The 17110-nt window shown below is 36.0% G+C and overlaps 3 protein-coding genes and 1 pseudogene across 4 annotated transcripts; 3 read left to right on the forward strand and 1 right to left on the reverse strand.

Moving 5' to 3' along the window:
• Nucleotides 1-256: 256 nt before the first annotated feature.
• Nucleotides 257-2940, forward strand: LOC100120184 (ragulator complex protein LAMTOR1). The gene is made up of 5 exons (XM_016984060.3): nt 257-530; nt 775-851; nt 938-1027; nt 1126-1324; nt 1527-2940. The coding sequence occupies exons 1-5, from the start codon at nt 486-488 to the stop codon at nt 1614-1616; spliced, it is 501 nt and encodes a 166-aa protein (XP_016839549.1). The 5' UTR covers nt 257-485; the 3' UTR covers nt 1617-2940.
• A 2777-nt stretch (nt 2941-5717) lies between these two features.
• LOC100120214 lies at nt 5718-6875 on the forward strand (annotated as a pseudogene).
• Nucleotides 6848-7908, forward strand: LOC116416767 (cytochrome P450 6B3-like; the record flags this gene model as incomplete). The annotated part of the gene is made up of 1 exon (XM_031926332.1): nt 6848-7908. A coding segment is annotated over one exon (381 nt), but the record flags the coding sequence as incomplete, so codon positions are not given.
• Nucleotides 7909-14494: 6586 nt separating this feature from the next.
• On the reverse strand, nt 14495-15504 carry LOC107980967. 2 transcript variants are annotated; one of them, XM_016984771.2, is made up of 2 exons: nt 15285-15504; nt 14495-15213 (listed from the first exon to the last, which is right to left on the reverse strand). In XM_016984771.2, exon 2 carries the CDS (start codon nt 15087-15089, stop codon nt 14574-14576), a length of 516 nt encoding a protein of 171 aa, XP_016840260.1. In that variant the 5' UTR covers nt 15090-15213; nt 15285-15504; the 3' UTR covers nt 14495-14573. The 2 variants fall into 2 exon arrangements, with proteins under 2 accessions (XP_016840260.1, XP_031782181.1); XM_031926321.1 differs by having other exon boundaries at nt 15282-15481.
• Nucleotides 15505-17110: the final 1606 nt, after the last annotated feature.

A 17110-nucleotide genomic window follows, 5' to 3' on the forward strand; every position in this document is an offset into this window, starting at 1 on the left:
ACTGCAAGGCAAAGTATACCTAAGGTTTCCTTTATGGAAATGCGCGGCTTTTATTGCACAACTTTATAGTTAAGTTTAGAATTACATTAATTTTCTTCAATTTTTTAAGTAGGTATAAAAGATCTAAATTTTTTTGTATTAAAATGTTGCAGAGGCATGCATTTAAAAAGTTTAAAGAGTAATTACTCCGTCACTGACGCGTCTTTACGAGTTCCTGACGAGAATTACCGGCATCAACAGTATTTTTGAGCATATTTCAAAGAATGCAAAGCGGTGTAGATGTAGTGTGTATTTTCGGTTCATGGATGGTATATAGAGTGAGTCGACGACAGCTGATTCAACGCACTGCGACGTTGTTTATACTTAGGTAGCGCAAGTGCAAAGTTGAAATAAAGACGAAAACATGATTTTTTAACGGCCCGTCCGGGGTTGTCGTTATTGCCGTTGTCTTGTGGCTCTAAGTTTTTAAACGCAATTTTCGCAAAATGGGGTGCTGCTACAGTCTGTGCAAGGAGGACAATAGCCAGCAGGTAAAAACCATAACAAATTATCGTACTTTACTTATATGAAACGACGTTTTTGGATATGCTTCTGATACACTGTCTTATCAAGGAGCGAGATATGCTCCTATGGAAGTTCCGGAGTTACTGTGTTATAGTGTAATCTTTGCAATTGCTCGCAGATACAAATCTGTACAATAATGAGGTTTACTTTTTGGTTTAACTTTTTTTAAGGTTCTTATCTTTCTTATCGTATTATATTTCCTGATTCTAGGGTGGCGAAGTGAATGAACGTACACATTTACTCGTTGATCCTGTCAGTAACAACACCAACATACCCAGAGTTCATAGGTTGGTTTATTTGCATATTTCTGTGACTCATTCAGAATTGAACATTTGATTTGTTATAATGAATGTTTTTTACTTTAATCTCTTAGCGATGACTATGTAAGTCAATATGCTAGTTCAGTACCAAAAAAGACAGATGAGCAAAGCGCACTTAATCGAATTCTTCATGAGACTGCAGCGTAAGCTTATTTTACAAAGTTTACTTTTACCCCTCATTGTATTTAAAATTCTCTTTCGGTTTAAAAACTTTTTAAACAAAGTTTATTAATTTTTACAGAAATATAATAGATGTAGGAGCATTAGATTCTCATAATTTGGAACAGCATGAATATTTGGAAAGATCAAGAGCATATGCAAAACGAATAGAGACTGTGGGAATCAAAGTACCAGATGTCTCATATTGCCTATTAAGAGATATACCAGCTCCAGAGCGAGTTCTGTCATCAGAACCGATAACTCAGAGTGATAAGGCACTTGTAAGTTTTTTTTAACTCTGACATTGTGCATTATATTAAAATGTATAACTGAATGAAAAGAGTTTCTATGGCATGATATTTTTTCGTGTTCTTCGCTTTTACAACGTAAAGATTAGATGATTTATATTTATATTCACGTATGACTCATTACAAAATCATTGCAGAATGGAGGCATGTTAATAATTTTCTTTCAAAATTATAGATTACAGACTTTATGCAGAAATCTGTGATGGCGTTAGGCGAAGTTCAAGTTGAGCACAAAGAGGACCTAGTGGTTCCATTTCTATCGTGATCATCGTGTTCACCATCGAATTCCCGCGGCGGATTATCACGCGCTACATCAACTCAATTCTTAGCGAGACAAGAAGAGTTAATGGGAATTTGGGTGCAGTCATACTTTACCGACTAAGGCAGTAAAAATGACAAATTATAACTTTTCTCTGTTTGTTTATCCTTTTATTTTCCAAAATTTACTGTACATTGTATATTAATCGTAGTACTGTAGTCAGGTTGAGAAGCTGAATCACATTCAAAATTATCTCAGTCATATTTTAGAGATGCTAATTCTTTTACAATGTTATAAAATGTTTGCAACATAATATATTCCACTGTAGCAAACTTTTACATGTAAATATGTAGTTAATAACATCTGTATGAAATAATTTTTATTTTTGAGAAAAGTTAATTAGCATATAAAAAATCATAGTTTTTTTTCTATCGTTTTCACCTCGAAAACTTTACTTTTCTCAAACATTAAAGACTTTACTACGATAATGATTTTGAAAAATAAATGTATTTAAAGTTGTAGTATTGGTACGAAACTTTACAAGCTTTGTAATACTCCACGGATAAATAATATACAGTCAGTAAATTTTGTGAATGAAAGATCATTTTTGTATAAAAGAAAATGCGAGACGTTCACAAGACGTAATATAATGAATTTTAGAAAGGTCTCGCATTATGTCAAGTATTAAATCGTTTTGGCTAAAAATTTCACGAAATCATTTCTTTTACACGTGTCTTTAATTTTTCTAAATTAATATTAAAGCAATTGTAAAATGATGCATCGGTGTGCATATAATTTCAAGCGAATTGCCAATAGACGCAATGCGCTAGTAATAACTACTGGGCAATGCCGAGGAAAAGCTTTCTCGTCAAGGAGATACTTTAATCATTGTTTATACCACTCTAACCTCAAAATTACAACATTAATGTGAATTTTCTACTCTCGTGGTATAAAATATCGTATGTAACTTGTACATAAAGACTGCATTTTCAAAACTCGTTACAGCGTAACTCTCGTTTTGAAAATGCAGTCTTTCTGTACCCGTTGCATAATATACTATTTCTTTTTGTGATTTACACGAGCGCACGTTTGTTTGTTCTATAAATTTTTTTCTAATCTAAGTTGATTTTAATGAAGACTATTTATATGTAATTCATTACGAAATACATCTGAGTAGCGTTATACTATTTTTTTTTCAAAGTAAATGTAAGGAAAAAATTACTTGATTGTAAAAAGTTAAATACTATAAAGTTTCTATGTGAATGTATGATAGTACATAACGTGTACATCTTTAATAATTGTAAAATAAATTATACCAAACTGAAATCTATACTCGAATTTGTTATCTTTAAAAGGGCCCTCGAGCATATCGCTATTATAGTCAACTTTTATATGTATAGTAAACAAGGAAATCGTCCGTACGGACGGGTCCCTTTGCGATGTACTTTTGAGCAAACGGATGCACTTAGGACCTTGGGGCAAATAGTATACATTATGCGCCAAGGACGCAAAATGGATTATCTTGGGGAGAGCAAACTTTTGGACCCGAGGAGAACTTTGGAATTTGGATCCGAGCGGAGCGGAAATGATCATTTTACGGCCTGGGGCAAAATATATAATATTGTTTGATGTGCGCTTTGTGCGTGGAAGCTAGCTGAGATGCCTCCGTAAGCTATTATATTTTCTCATATTTAATTGCACTTTATTACATTTTTTATATCCACTAGGGAACATATTGCTCGCATCCGAGCTTTTCTTTGGCGCGGCACTGCTTTATTGCCGATATCGCACTGAGAGAACGATAACATTGCCGTAAATATGTACACACGTTAGGAGCAATTCGATTGCTAACATATTCGTGTAGATCTTACAAATATTCTATACGAAACAAAAACAGTTTGTATGTATACTATAGATTTCTATAGTATACATACAAAATATTGCGGGAAATATCTGTATGTTATCTGAATGATATCTGAATGATATCTGAAAAATCAATGATTACGTACGATATGATGTTTAACACACTACTGAATTTGCTTCATTCATTGTCAGATTTTGGAGGCTTGATTGTGGCGATAAAAGAAAGTTGCCTACTAATTTTGGGCCATTTTCGTCCACATACATATACTCAAAAGTTATGATATAAAAATCAATAATAATCACTAAAATTCAAGGTTTTGAAAAAGTCGCTTGCGCACAGAGGTTCGCCTACATCAATACTAAAAATTTGGACATATATATTTTGACCAGTACTTAACAAAAGTTAATATTTTTTCGAACCTTTTCTATCTTGTTTTGTATATGCTTATGTATAAAATCAGCCATTGTTTCGAGATTCGTACATGAATAGTACTTGTTTTACGCATAAATTACGACAAAACTAGACTTGAGCAGTTTTTCTGGAGAATCACAGAATTTCAGTGGCTACTGCAATTATACGTATACTTCTGATGAAATTTATTATAAAAATATTATAATTATTGCAAATAAGTCAATGTTTGAAATACAATTGACTTGAATTTTTTAAATATTTTTATTAAAATGAATCATTTTTAGAGTTCAATGAATAAAATGCGTTTTTGCAATCACCTAATACGATAATAAAATACTTTAATAAAAACTAAAGTATTCAGTGTTACAATATTTTTTTTATGTTCATATATGTAATAATTTGAGAAATTAGTAATCTAGAATATTATAAGCATCAAAGTAATATCATTGTAGCTAATATATTTTACTTCCTTCCTATAAATAGTAAGCCTTGTAATAGTAATTTTTGGAGTTTGTGTAAAAACATGTAGGAAGTATGATTTTTGAAAATATACGTACGTATAAATGTGTGTCTGTGTGTATGTATTCGTTCGTACATCTGTATTACTGCTTCTACTTAGTGGATTTTAATCCACTAAGTCTCATCTTTTTATTATAACATAACGGGAAAACAGTCCGTTTTTAAATTTCGTGGACGCGTTGTTTTCATAGCGATTTGTTAGTTTTGAGGCCTCAGTTTATATACATATTAAGCAATTTACTTTCATCAACTTCTTCAATAATATGGCTTTATTAGAAAAAAACTGAGGCCTCAAAACTAAAAAATATTTTATTATTCGCCATAAAGTGTAATTGTTTGAAACTGTTATAACTTGAAAACTAAATGTCGAATCTTTCTAAAAAAAGTCATGCTTATCGAAGGTTATTACTATTATTAGCAGCAGATTTGGAGAAAAACATCAAAAGCTAAAAAAGTCGTAAGTCGTTTTTCTGCGTGACGCGATCCGAAAACCAGGAAGTAAAAAAATTAAAACCTATACATTTTAAATTTTATAAGTATTTATAATATGGTATCATCACAGAGAATTAATTGATGGATTTTAATCTTTATGCAAATCAATTCTACAGATTTACACTTAATTGTAATGCTATTATCATTTTGAGGATATCAATCACTTTTTAATATTTATAAAGTTTAAAATGTAGGTTTAAAATGTAAAAAAGTAAACAAATTTTTCTAAAATTATGTGTGAAGTAAAAACAATTTTGATATTAAAGTTATACATAATGTTGAAGGAATCTATACGCGCCAAAGAATTGGCAGCATTTTTTTATATTGACCTACAATTAAACACGCATTTATATCTATAGTTGATTATTATCGACAAATGAAAAAATTCCTCCGTTAATGTCTCATGTCACCCTGTCTTATAAAAATATATTATAATATATATGTTCTTCATTAAAATAACTTTTTAAAAATGATTTCTTTTATTATTAGTGTATTTGTATAGAAATATTATACTTATTCAGTCGTATCTTGCTCGTTTGTGATTATCGTTCAGAATATTTAAAGAGTTTATGAGTTATATAAAGTTTCAGATATGATTACTCTGTATACGTAAATGATTGGGGATTAATAACTTGGAAGAATGAATGACTTTTGCTATTCAATTTACTGGCAAGATTTATTTAACAGTTCGAATTATAAGAATTTGGAGCACTTTGCAAGTAATTGTGTATAGGTTGAAAATAACTGAGAAATAATTCTTTATAATTGTTGATTCCCGTATTTTATTTGTAAGATTAATATTCAATATTTTTCAGGTAATGCAATGGAAGTAGGAGCACCGGAGATCTTAGCGCTTTTTGGCGTGCTATTATCCATTCTGCACTACTATCTTACCTATAATTTCGACTTTTGGAAAAAACAAAATGTTCTTGGGGCTAAGCCATTCTTTGGCAAATTAAGGGAGGTTCTATTCGGTGAAATACACGTGGGATTACTCATGAAGAGATATTATGATGAGTACAAAACAGTACCAATGATTGGATTTTATGGGATAAGAACCCCGTCTTTAATTATGAGAGATCCCGAACTCATTAAAGATGTACTGATAAGAGACTTCAATGTATTTCCCGATCATGGTTTCTACGTCAATCCTAAAGCTGATCCTGTAAATCAAAATGTCTTTACGTCTGGTAAACTCAGAGAAATGTTCTATTTGCTTGTTGATTGTGCTGACGCTTTCGAAAAATACGTGGAGACATTAACTGAGAGGGATGAACCAGTGGAAGTTCGTGAACTGACATCTAAATTATTACGATACAGGCTATTGGCGTTTGTGTTTTGGGATTAGACACAAATGCACTGGCTGAAAAGAGCGATTTTCTGCAAATGTGAGCAGGATTCTCTTGCAATCATTGGCGCCAAGGATTTATGAAATGTTAGGACCTTTGAAAACTAGCGAACCCGTCAAATTTTTCGCTAAATCAACAAAAAAGATCGTCGACTTTCGGAGAAACAATAAAATTCGAAGAAACGATTTTGTTGATTTATTAATGGATTTGCAGGATCAACCCGATAAAATAAGCAATATAGGTAAATATTTGTTATGGCTTATAGCCAATATTATTTTTAAACAAAACGATGCAATTTTTATAGAATTCAGTGATGACTTTCTTGCTGGACAGTGTTTAGCGTTTTTCGCTGCTGGCTTTGAAAAGTAATGCTCTTTATGAGATGGCATTCGATCAAAGTATCCAAGATAAGCTTCGAAACGAAATAAGGGAGGAAATGAAAAAAATAACGGGAAGCTAACGTATGATAGCATCAAAAGAATGAAGTATCTTGACAAAGTATAGAAAGGCAAAAATTGCGCAGTAGAAGTTAAATGCCATCTAACAGGAATAGGGCTTTTCAAATTTGTTTCGAAGCATATATAAATTAAAATTATTAAATTTTTCACTGCACAGAAACGTTAAGAAAATATCCACCTGGAAGTATTGTGCAAAGAAGATCAAATGCATCGTATACTTTTACTGGAACGGAGGTGACTACAACGGCAGATACAACTCTCATTATACCTGTTTGGGCTATTCATCATGATCCTGATCTTTACCCGAATCCCGAGATATTTGAACCTGAAAGGTTTAACGAAGATAATGAAGGCTCTAGGCATCCAATGAACTGTTTACCATTCGGCAATGGCCCTCATAACTGCATTGGTAAATGTCATGTATTTATCACATTTATAATTGTATTTAGAATTAATGCGGGTATTATTGCTTTTCAGCGGCGCGATATTCAAACTACCAGACGAAAGTGGGGATCATTGCCTTGATTAATAAATTTAAAGTCAATGTCTGCGATAAAACATGCGCATGGAGTATCGCGTTGAAGCCCCAATAGGAGGAATTTATTTAAAAATATAAAAAGCCTTGTCATTATGGTTACTTGTAACAATATAATGATAAATTGTCGGATAATCGCAGACAGAGGAGGTGAATTTGAAACTGGTATCATTGAAAGGGTCACAAAATGTACGAATAGGCGGGCTGGAAGTGTCACGGAAGTAGGCATGTGCAATTAATTCTTGGTTGGATGACCGCCCAGGTGATCTTGATAATAAGAAAGACGTGGAATTTCGCATGGGAGTATAATAAATGCCTAAGTATGACTCGCCTATATTAACTGAATCTTGGCGTGGGTTTTCTTGATCAGTAGCAAGTTTTCCCCACGTCACAGGGTGAGGTCGGCCTGGGCGAATGCAGGAACAGTGGGTTTGATTACTGTAGAAACGAATTTGACTAACTCAAACAGTCCAATAATTTTTGAAAAAGGTGGGATGAAGATCAATTTTTACACGAAGATGGTAGGGATGTCCGTGCAAAAACCCGACAGAGCTAGGATATACGAGTGGGAAAAAAATCGGTTAAAATAATTCTCGTGGATTGATGGGTTTTTAATTAATTTTATAAATTAATTTCTTATTGTTTGTTATAAATTGGATTGTTTCATGTAAATTGCCATGCTTGATATATATATATATATATATATATATATATATATATATATATATATATATATATATATATATATATATATATATATATATATATAATCTCAAAGAATATTTTTTACCGAACATATATATTATATACATAATATTGTATTAAAGTAATTATGTCACATCAATTTTCAATTATTTTTGAGACCTCCTTAGTCTGAAAATCTCCGTAACTGAATTTATTTTCGATGCATTATATATGTGCGGGAATAAATAATCATTAGTTTCCAATTAAAAAAGTTCTGGAATAAGAAGACATACAAATTACAATTACAACCTTGCAGCTGTATAATTTTATGGTTATACGACTAATTCCTATAATGCGCATTTTTACTTGGGTTTTATCAAAAGACATATGCAAAGAGTGCAATTTGACTTCGGTGCAATTATATGGCCCACTTTGCTCTACAGCTGAGAGAGGCCCCAAGCTGAAAGGATCTACTGTAAATGAGGTTATCTAGTCGATGCAGACGCGTCTTAGACTGGGCGCAAATCAAGGGAAGAAAACGCAGCTTATAATTCTTGAAAATTCATAAAGTCATTGAAGTCAGGATACACACTTACAGATTTTGTACAAAAATTAATCTTCCATCATGTTTAAGTTCTATACAATTATTCGTCGTTGAATTAAAACACATGTATAGATTTATAAAAAATGAGATGATATGACGTATATCGCAGTTTTTCTTCGACCTTCGCTCAAGGCATTTTCAGGCTCAGCAATGCTTTTTTGGCTATTGCAAGCGTTTTGAAAGTCTTATTACATTCAAAAATCACACAGTCAACATGCAGGCATGGAGAGAAAAGCCTCGTTGCGATTTGAATTTGATGAACGATATAGTGCTCACTCCGCGGACTTTTTTGAAAGTTCAATAACTTAAAACCTCTATGGAGGTAAAAGTCATTGAACTTGCCTAATAGTGATCTGTCGAGACGCGGAAATTATTTTTCGACAGCTTTAAAAATTCGAAAAACAATACTTTCCAATCAACTTTTTTCCCTCTCGCTCGAGCAACACATGACCTGGAAGTATGACTTTCAAAACGTTAAAAACTACTGCTGGGCGCATATCCCCCAAATATTTTTCTTATTATATTGCATGGTGTTATAAAGCAGCAAGCAGCCTGTGTTGTAAAAGATTTTCACTCAATAATTATGTGGTGTAACATTTTATAATTTAATTTCCAGATCTTTTGTTGGAATTATTACAATTCTGACCGCGCATTTGAAAAAAATCATTATAGAATCATTGATACGTCTCTATTTATTATTATTCTAAGGAAAGAGAGCTCTGCTTGCTTCCAAGTTTGACGGTCACCGGAGAGCTGTCCCACTGCAAAACTGCAAAGTCTGCAAAACTGCACGCAATGTTCCCTGCTGACGATGCGCCAAGCACATCACTCTGCAGCAGCAACCGGAGCCGTCACCGGAGAGCCCAGTGCTTATATATATATATATATATATATATATATATATATATATATCGCCACTTTTGGGCATTCCACCCTCGAAATTCGTGTTCAGGAGGCAAAAATACTACATAGAAAAAGCCTTGGTGATCTACTGGCTATTCAAGTCCGACGAAAAGTGCTCAGCGCCTAGACTAAATATATGTATACGCCTCTCCTCCGACCTTGCTCCGTCTCCCACTACTCGACTGTAAGCGCGCTCGGCCGATTTAGTTTTTCGCATGCTTCCAGGCGCTTGATCGAAAAACTGGAATCTACGTTTTGTAGTGCACGATGTCAACTTTTCAACCCTTTTTTGAAATGTCAATCAAACTTACGGTACAGCATACAAGACCGGCCGGAAAAAACGCACCGCAAACTTTGAATCACGATTTTGAGCAAACTTATAATCCGACTGCACCCAACTTTTGCACATATAAAGAACATTATAATCTCTACTTATTCCCAAAATTTAAGCGCTCCAGCCTAAAAAATGACGGAGCTATGAATTTTCGAAAAAACGCCTGATTTTTCGGTTTTTCCTAATTATCCTATTGAGGCGTTCGACCTCTCATTTTCTAGATATTTTTATTCTCTACAAATCATCTCGTTGAGGCATACTGGATAGCTCCTTTAGTTTTAAAGTTATAAGCAAAATAAGACAAAAATCGTGTGTTTTTTTGCAATAAATTGTTAATGACTAACAATAAGGAACGGAAATGCGAGTGAAAAACATATACCCTTTCATCTGCTTATCATCCTTTACATGATCGCACAATCGGTTTGCTGTAACAAATTATGTCACAATAAGGCAGTTTCAAATCCCTACAGCCTGGCCTACTACCCGGAGAACGGGAGAAGTAACAGCAAACGCGGCTCACTATGGTAGAAATTACATCATAATTTCTGGCCGCGCAGTTAATTTGCAGTAATTTCTGCCCAGATAGTTTTGCCCAGATTCGAGCCAGGAAATTCGCGTCTGCCGAGAGTTTCTGCGCAGAACCTGCTGAAAATTCTGGCAAAGGTATAGAGGGACGCTAATGCGAGGTTAAAAAGTTAGCATAATCATCAGCTAATGATAATCAGTTTGATTTCATTAATACTCTAATTTGTTGTATTTGATACTGTGCTACTTCACTATTTGTACAAAGCTTATTTTATACGCATACACTGCACTTGATTTCACTTGAGCGAACCAAGTCATCGACTTTTATTTCATTCAGTCATGCTATCTGAGTAAAAAAATTAATAGATATTGCTTATATGAACATGACAATAGAGCAAAATGTCTTATCTAACAAAACTAAACTCAGAATGTATCCATTGGAACATTCAGTGTGGCTTCGAGTACATAAAAATTAGATAAAAATTTTACATTTTATTTAGGCATCTGTCTGTTACAATGCCGCTACCCTAAGCGGGTCTTGGGCGTTGTCGTCCAGATCGGACGGGTGGGTGCCTATCACCACTACACAGCGCGTCCTTAGGTTGCGGATAGAGGAACAGCCCCTGAGAAACAGGTTAGCTGCGAATAAATTGAATAAGCAGCCGCGGACAGCCGATAGGAACAGGCGTGGGTGTGATGAGCCCACACTGTCGAACGCATTCATCTAGAAACACTACGCAAGCACCACAACAACAAAAACACTTCACATTATCTCTTTCATCACACATTACAAATATGGGCAAAAATCCTGCTGCCGAGGAGGATGCGGGAGCGATGACAACTGCCCCGAAAGGGGATGCTGCCTTGCAGGGGGGCGTTAGGATGCGAGAATGAAACCGTAGTGTGTCTGACGACGAATTGACACTGTCCTCGTCAAAGTCGGAAGGCTCTCATACTTAGTTCTAGAGAGGTATGGAGGTTATCACCTCTAGAACGGTGGACTCACCTGCGATCGGAACAGGATCCGTAGCGCGCGGGTTTAACATAACATCATGGCTCAAAAAAATCAAATCCGAACCAAAAGGGACTTAAGGGTCGGAACTTGGAATGTTCGCAGTCTATACAGAGCAGGTGCGTTTAAAGAACTCGTAAAGGAAGCTGATAGGTACAATCTAGATTTGGTAGCAATACAGGAATCGCGTTGGCCAGATGGCGGAGTACTAGCATCGGGTAACTTCACGTACCTGTATGGGGCCGGGAGTGGGGGATCTCTAGGCACCGGATTTCTCGTAAGCAAAAGCATCGTACATTCGGTTAAAAGTTTCAAATCCGTCAATGATAGGCTCTCGTACATCATTATCGAAGGTGAATGGTATAGATATGTATTTATTAATGTACACTGTCCTACGGAGGACAAAGAAGAAGAAGCTAAGGATCTCTATTACGAAACTTTAGAGCAGGTAATCGACCAGTTCGCGTCTTACGACACAAGAATAGTATTAGGCGATTTCAATGCTAAAATAGGTAGGGAGGAAATGTTTAGGCCTACTATAGGTAAGGAAAGCCTGCACGAAGCCAGCAATGATAACGGTATTAGGGTCATAAATTTCGCGGCGGCAAAAGATCTTATAATCAAAACTACGTGTTTTAAGCACAAGAGCATACACAAGGCAACGTGGACATCGCCGGACGGGGCCACACAGAACCAAATTGATCATTTCCTCATTGAAAAAAGACGTCATACTAATGTTCTTGACGTAAGGGCTTACAGAGGGGCAGATAGCGACTCGGACCACTTCCTAGTAGTAGCCAAATTAAGAGCTGGACTAGTAGCGAATCAAAATAGTAAGCGAGCAAACAAGGTAGAAAGCTTCGATATTGAGAAACTACGAGATAGAACAGAGCGAATTAGGTACCAGATAGAAATTAATAACAGGTTTCAGGCACTTGAAGAAGCAAACACATCGCCGGAGAGGAATGACGAACCGAATAGATTATGGGGGGACATCGAAAAAACGGTAAAAGAGGCCGCGAACAAAGTACTGGGTAAAAAGAAAAAGCCAAAGAGCAAACCATGGTTTGACGAAGAGTGCGAACTCTGGTTTGAAAGGCGCAAAAAGGCTAAATTATATAGCTTACAAAATAGAAGCGATAGGACCGTAGAAGAGTATTCTAACGTAAGGAAACAGACGAGCGCGATCTACAGAAATAAGAAGCGGGAGTATCAAAAGAATCTTATTAGGAGAATAGAAACTAACAGTAAGGAAAATAACCCTCGCGAAATGTACAGAGGGATTAACGCCATCAGAAAGGATTTTAGAAGTAGAGCGCAATTGATGAAGGACGAAAACGGGGACCTCGTAACAAATGACAACGAATTACTGTCGCTGTGGAAAAATTATTTCGATAAATTATTAAACGTGCACGAAAATAGCGAAGAATTAGGGGACGAAATTCACACTGCTGAACCCCACGTGGAGGAACCGAGCTACCAAGAAGTAGAGGCCGCGATTAAAAAACTAAAAAACAACAAAGCCGCGGGAAATGACTCTATACCAGCTGAGTTACTCAAATATGGGGGCGTCGAGCTCACTTTCAAAATCTATAAACTAGTATGTGCCATCTGGAAAAATGAAACAATACCCGAAAATTGGAAGGAATCTATCATTATACCGATTTTTAAAAAGGGGGGTAAGACAGACTGGAATAACTATAGGGGTATTTCACTTTTAGCAACGTGCTACAAAGTTCTGTCAAACGTAATACAAGCTAGACTCACTCCATTCGCGGAAGATATAGTAGGAGATTATCAGTGCGGATTTCGGCGCAACAGATCGACGAGCGATCAAATGTTTACCATAAGACAGTTGTTAGAGAAAAAGTGGGAATTTTGCGAAACCATACACCAACTATTTATAGATTTTAAAAAAGCGTACGACTCTATTAAACGAAGCAAAATGTATCAAATTCTAGTACTTCTCGGTGTACCGAAAAAACTCGTGAGATTAATTCAAATATGTCTGAACGACTAGACGTAGATGGGAGGACAACGTAAAAGCGGATCTAGTAGAAATAGGACGGGTGGGTGTCGATCGGAGAGGTGCATCTTGGGTGGGGTTGACACAAGATAGGGCAGCGTGGAAGGCTTGCGTAGATGAGGCGATGAATATTCGAGTTCCAAATGCCACGTAAAAAAAAAAAATTTAGGCATCTGTGATTTGGACCAAAATCTCAAATCAGCCAATTGAAATGATCACATAATGAATTTGAGTTTAAATTATTCAGCAGCTTTTGGCATTCCCAAAAAGAGTACATATCAATATAGATTTTGATTTACACAGTTCAGAAGCTATCCAAAAAATTCAAATGAATTTTAAGCATTGGGTCGTGGTTTTCAATTTTAGAAGATAACATCTTCTCTGAACTACAAATCCAAACCTATTGATATGTTATACTCTTTTTGGAAGTGCCAAAAGCTGCTGAATAATTTAAACTCAAATTCGTTATGTTTCAGACATTTTTCTCTGGTACGTGTACCCTCAAAAATACAAGACCTTGCTTTTTTGACCGTGTGTCTGACTTCTCGAAGAATGGCTCATATATCTTCGTGGAAATTCATGAAGACTTTTTGAAGTTGCCAAGCTCAATTGTATAATTTGCTCAATACACGATGCAAAGACTGTATTCACTGCGTAAAAGCAAAGCTATCAAATGATAACGTTCTTTATGTGGATATAATATAAGCCACATTAGCGCTCATTTATTTACAGCATACTTGCAACTTATCAAAGGTAACAGGCTATAGCTCCATACTCTCGGTTAAAAAATGATAGTCCTCTGGCTTTTTTGTTGAGTATCTTGAAGAAAAAAAACCGCTTATACCGTTGAGACGAAAAGTTAATTGTAGCTTAACTATATCCAATGATAAAATGGTATATATGTTAAATAAAAAATTTAAATTGCAATTATAGTGGCAACTGGAAGGTAAAATAATGCAAGTTTTGAGCTGATTTTTTTCTAGCACATCTTTAAACGTTTGCAAAAAATTGAGCATGTAATTCAAGAAAAAACGTAAAAAAATGATTGTCTAAGTTGTGACTGAAATTTATTCATTAGTTTAATATAAGACCTCCTACCTTTACGAACTCCAATTAATTTAAACTCTGCGTACAGAATTTAGTTTAAATGAAGAAGTAAAACACTGAGTTAATTTTATCATTGAAAATGTATTTTCATTGCAATTTATTCATTACATTTATTTTAAAATTACAAAAATTAGCGATGATTATATTTGAATGACTTCTTTAGCATTGTAAATGGTAGAAAACATTGAATGATTTCTTAGTGGCACTGAAAATTTGTTCTTCTTTCCTGGAAGATTACAAATGCAAGTGCACATTTTTATTGGGCCATACTTCATACAAAAACCAGGTACTACAAATCCACCTTGCGCCATGCATTGTTTAGCTCTAACATCTTCCATACATTGTTGTTCGCAGTCGCTCGGATAACAAAGTTCGAGTTCAGCTTTGCAAATGCAGTAACCATCTTTATTACACTCTCCCTTCAATTCTACTTTCTTACAAATATACTCGCAAGTTTTCTCGAATATTACGTTGCATTTTCCTAATATACAATCACATTCGTTTTGTCTGCAGGTACCATTCAATTTCATTATTCCACAAAATTGTTCGCACGTTGATTGATTGCAATTATTTTGAGCATTAATATTTGCAACTATTGCATACATCAAAATCAATATACAAGTAAAAGATACATTACTATACAAGTACTTCATCATGTTTGAAAACTTTTTGTCTTTAGATTAAAGCTTCAAGTAATCGATTGTTCAGTTACCCAATAAACACTGGCGGACTTTTAGACATCTGAATACTTATCTTTCTTGAGAGCTCTTTAAGATTATTCTGAAAAGAAAAAAAAGCAAATTATACTGTCTCGTAGGTAGTACTACGGTGTTTGGCCTAGATGTCACCACTTTTAGAGTAAATGCAGTAGAAGCTGTCCGTGGAGGTGATCCGCTTGGTAAAGCTGCTGACTTCCAGGTCAGCGTCTGGAAGATATTGGGAGAATAAGACACGGTGGAATTCCCTAATGAACAACTTTATTAATTCTCTCGATGTAACGAGCTCAAAGGCTCTACAAGTTTTGGCCCTCTGGCGTCGCTCTCGCAACCGCGCTTGCTCGTCCCCACTCTATCGCCAACATTTTCGCTACCCCTTATTCTCATTAGAGAGAGAATGAGAGATGTGAGATGCAACCCGCTTATGACCGTCACATTTTATTGAATCTTGTATCCATTATTAATGCACAAAATACGATACTAACACGCACATAGTTTTCTTACACTCTAAAGCCCAAAGTAGAAAGTTTGAAATTACAAATTTGAACTTTTCCGAAAGTTTAAAATGTTATTTTTAAACTTTTGAAACAGTCTCATTAAATTTTATACTTTTGGAAAGTTGAAAATTATCAATTTAAACTTTTGGAAAGTTTATAACTGTCAATCTAAACTTTTTCAGAAAGTATAAAGTCATCAATTTAAACTTTCTTAAAGTACAAATCTAAGGAGTTATTCTATTCCTAAAGTGTAAACTGATTTATTTATACTTCCTAACGTCAATTTTTCTACTTTGGGGTTTAGAGATGTACCATTTTATGAAAAATTTTTCCATGCTTTGAAAAATATGGCATACATGTGGCGTTCCTCTCCTTCCGCCACACGCGGCCCGACGCGCCGCCTAGCGGAGCACCACGACGTGGCGAGCGCGAGGGGAGCTTATCTGCTTATTCGCGATGCACATTGCACGTGTGTCGTGTGTATCAACTGTCGGCGGATCGGCTGAGGATAAGGTAGTAAACTGCCTTTGCTGATCAAGTTTAAAAAACAAATTTTTTATTATTAGGTTTGATATTGATTAATAACAATTACAATTTTTCATTCGTCATCTCATTGCTACGTACGTTATGGGCCTTTCGTATAATAGAACAATTATTCGTTGAAATACATAGGTATATATCATGATATAATATTGATAATATAACAATCGCAGCCAAGACTGTTTTCGACTGTGCGCAGCTGGCCCATACCGGCGTCGCGGGCACTTTCATTCTACAACGCATAATATATATATAGTATACAAGTATCAAGTATACTTTGACCATGCGCGCTCATAACAGCTATAGTAGTGGGCGATTTCGGAGCCTGGTACATTTCACATTCCGTCCGGTGCAAGCACCGAGTGAAAGGCGTTTATCTCAGCCGGGCGATAGCTGGAGGAAAATTACCGTTAAGGTACTTGAACTTTTGACGAAAATCTCGTTCAAGTGGCGCCGGGGCCGTACACTCTCATTACCGTTGCACGCCGAGGTCCCGTTCACTTGTCCGATGCAACGAAAAACCGGCTTATCTAATCGAGAGCCGGGCGACGGCCACATTTCCGGCTTTCGCGTGAAGAGAGGCAGCTTGTGCGTAAGTAAGTAGGTACATTTAAGCTGCTCGATTATGTTCATCCCCTGGCGGGCCGCATCCGCACGCGCACAAGCGCAGCACGACGCAAGCAAAACACGTGCAGCTGTGCAGCAGCGCAGAGCAGATGAGTGGTTGAGTGCCGTAATAGGGTGGCGTAGAATCGGGGCGTGCACGAGCGGCGAGAGCCGAGGAGACAGGCTACTCATCCGCGCCCAATGGAGAAGCGTGCCGTGGATATTCGAACCGACGCGGGCTCGCGGCCGCAGCGCCGCGCACAAGTAGATTGGCTGCGGCCGGGTGGGGCACGCTCTCCGCTAGAGCTGGCGCTCATC

Source organism: Nasonia vitripennis, chromosome 3 (genome assembly GCF_009193385.2).
Source record: "Nasonia vitripennis strain AsymCx chromosome 3, Nvit_psr_1.1, whole genome shotgun sequence".
NCBI classification, from domain to species: domain Eukaryota; kingdom Metazoa; phylum Arthropoda; class Insecta; order Hymenoptera; family Pteromalidae; genus Nasonia; species Nasonia vitripennis.

Excerpts from the sequence above, each read along its gene's own strand:
- LOC100120184 (XM_016984060.3), top strand. The coding sequence starts at position 486 with ATGGGGTGCTGCTACAGTCTGTGCAAGGAGGACAATAGCCAGCAG. Across the intron at positions 852-937 it reads AACATACCCAGAGTTCATAG|CGATGACTATGTAAGTCAAT; the intron begins GTTGGTTTATTT and ends TTAATCTCTTAG. Across the intron at positions 1,028-1,125 it reads ATTCTTCATGAGACTGCAGC|AAATATAATAGATGTAGGAG; the intron begins GTAAGCTTATTT and ends TAATTTTTACAG.
- LOC107980967 (XM_016984771.2), bottom strand. The coding sequence starts at position 15,089 with ATGATGAAGTACTTGTATAGTAATGTATCTTTTACTTGTATATTGATT.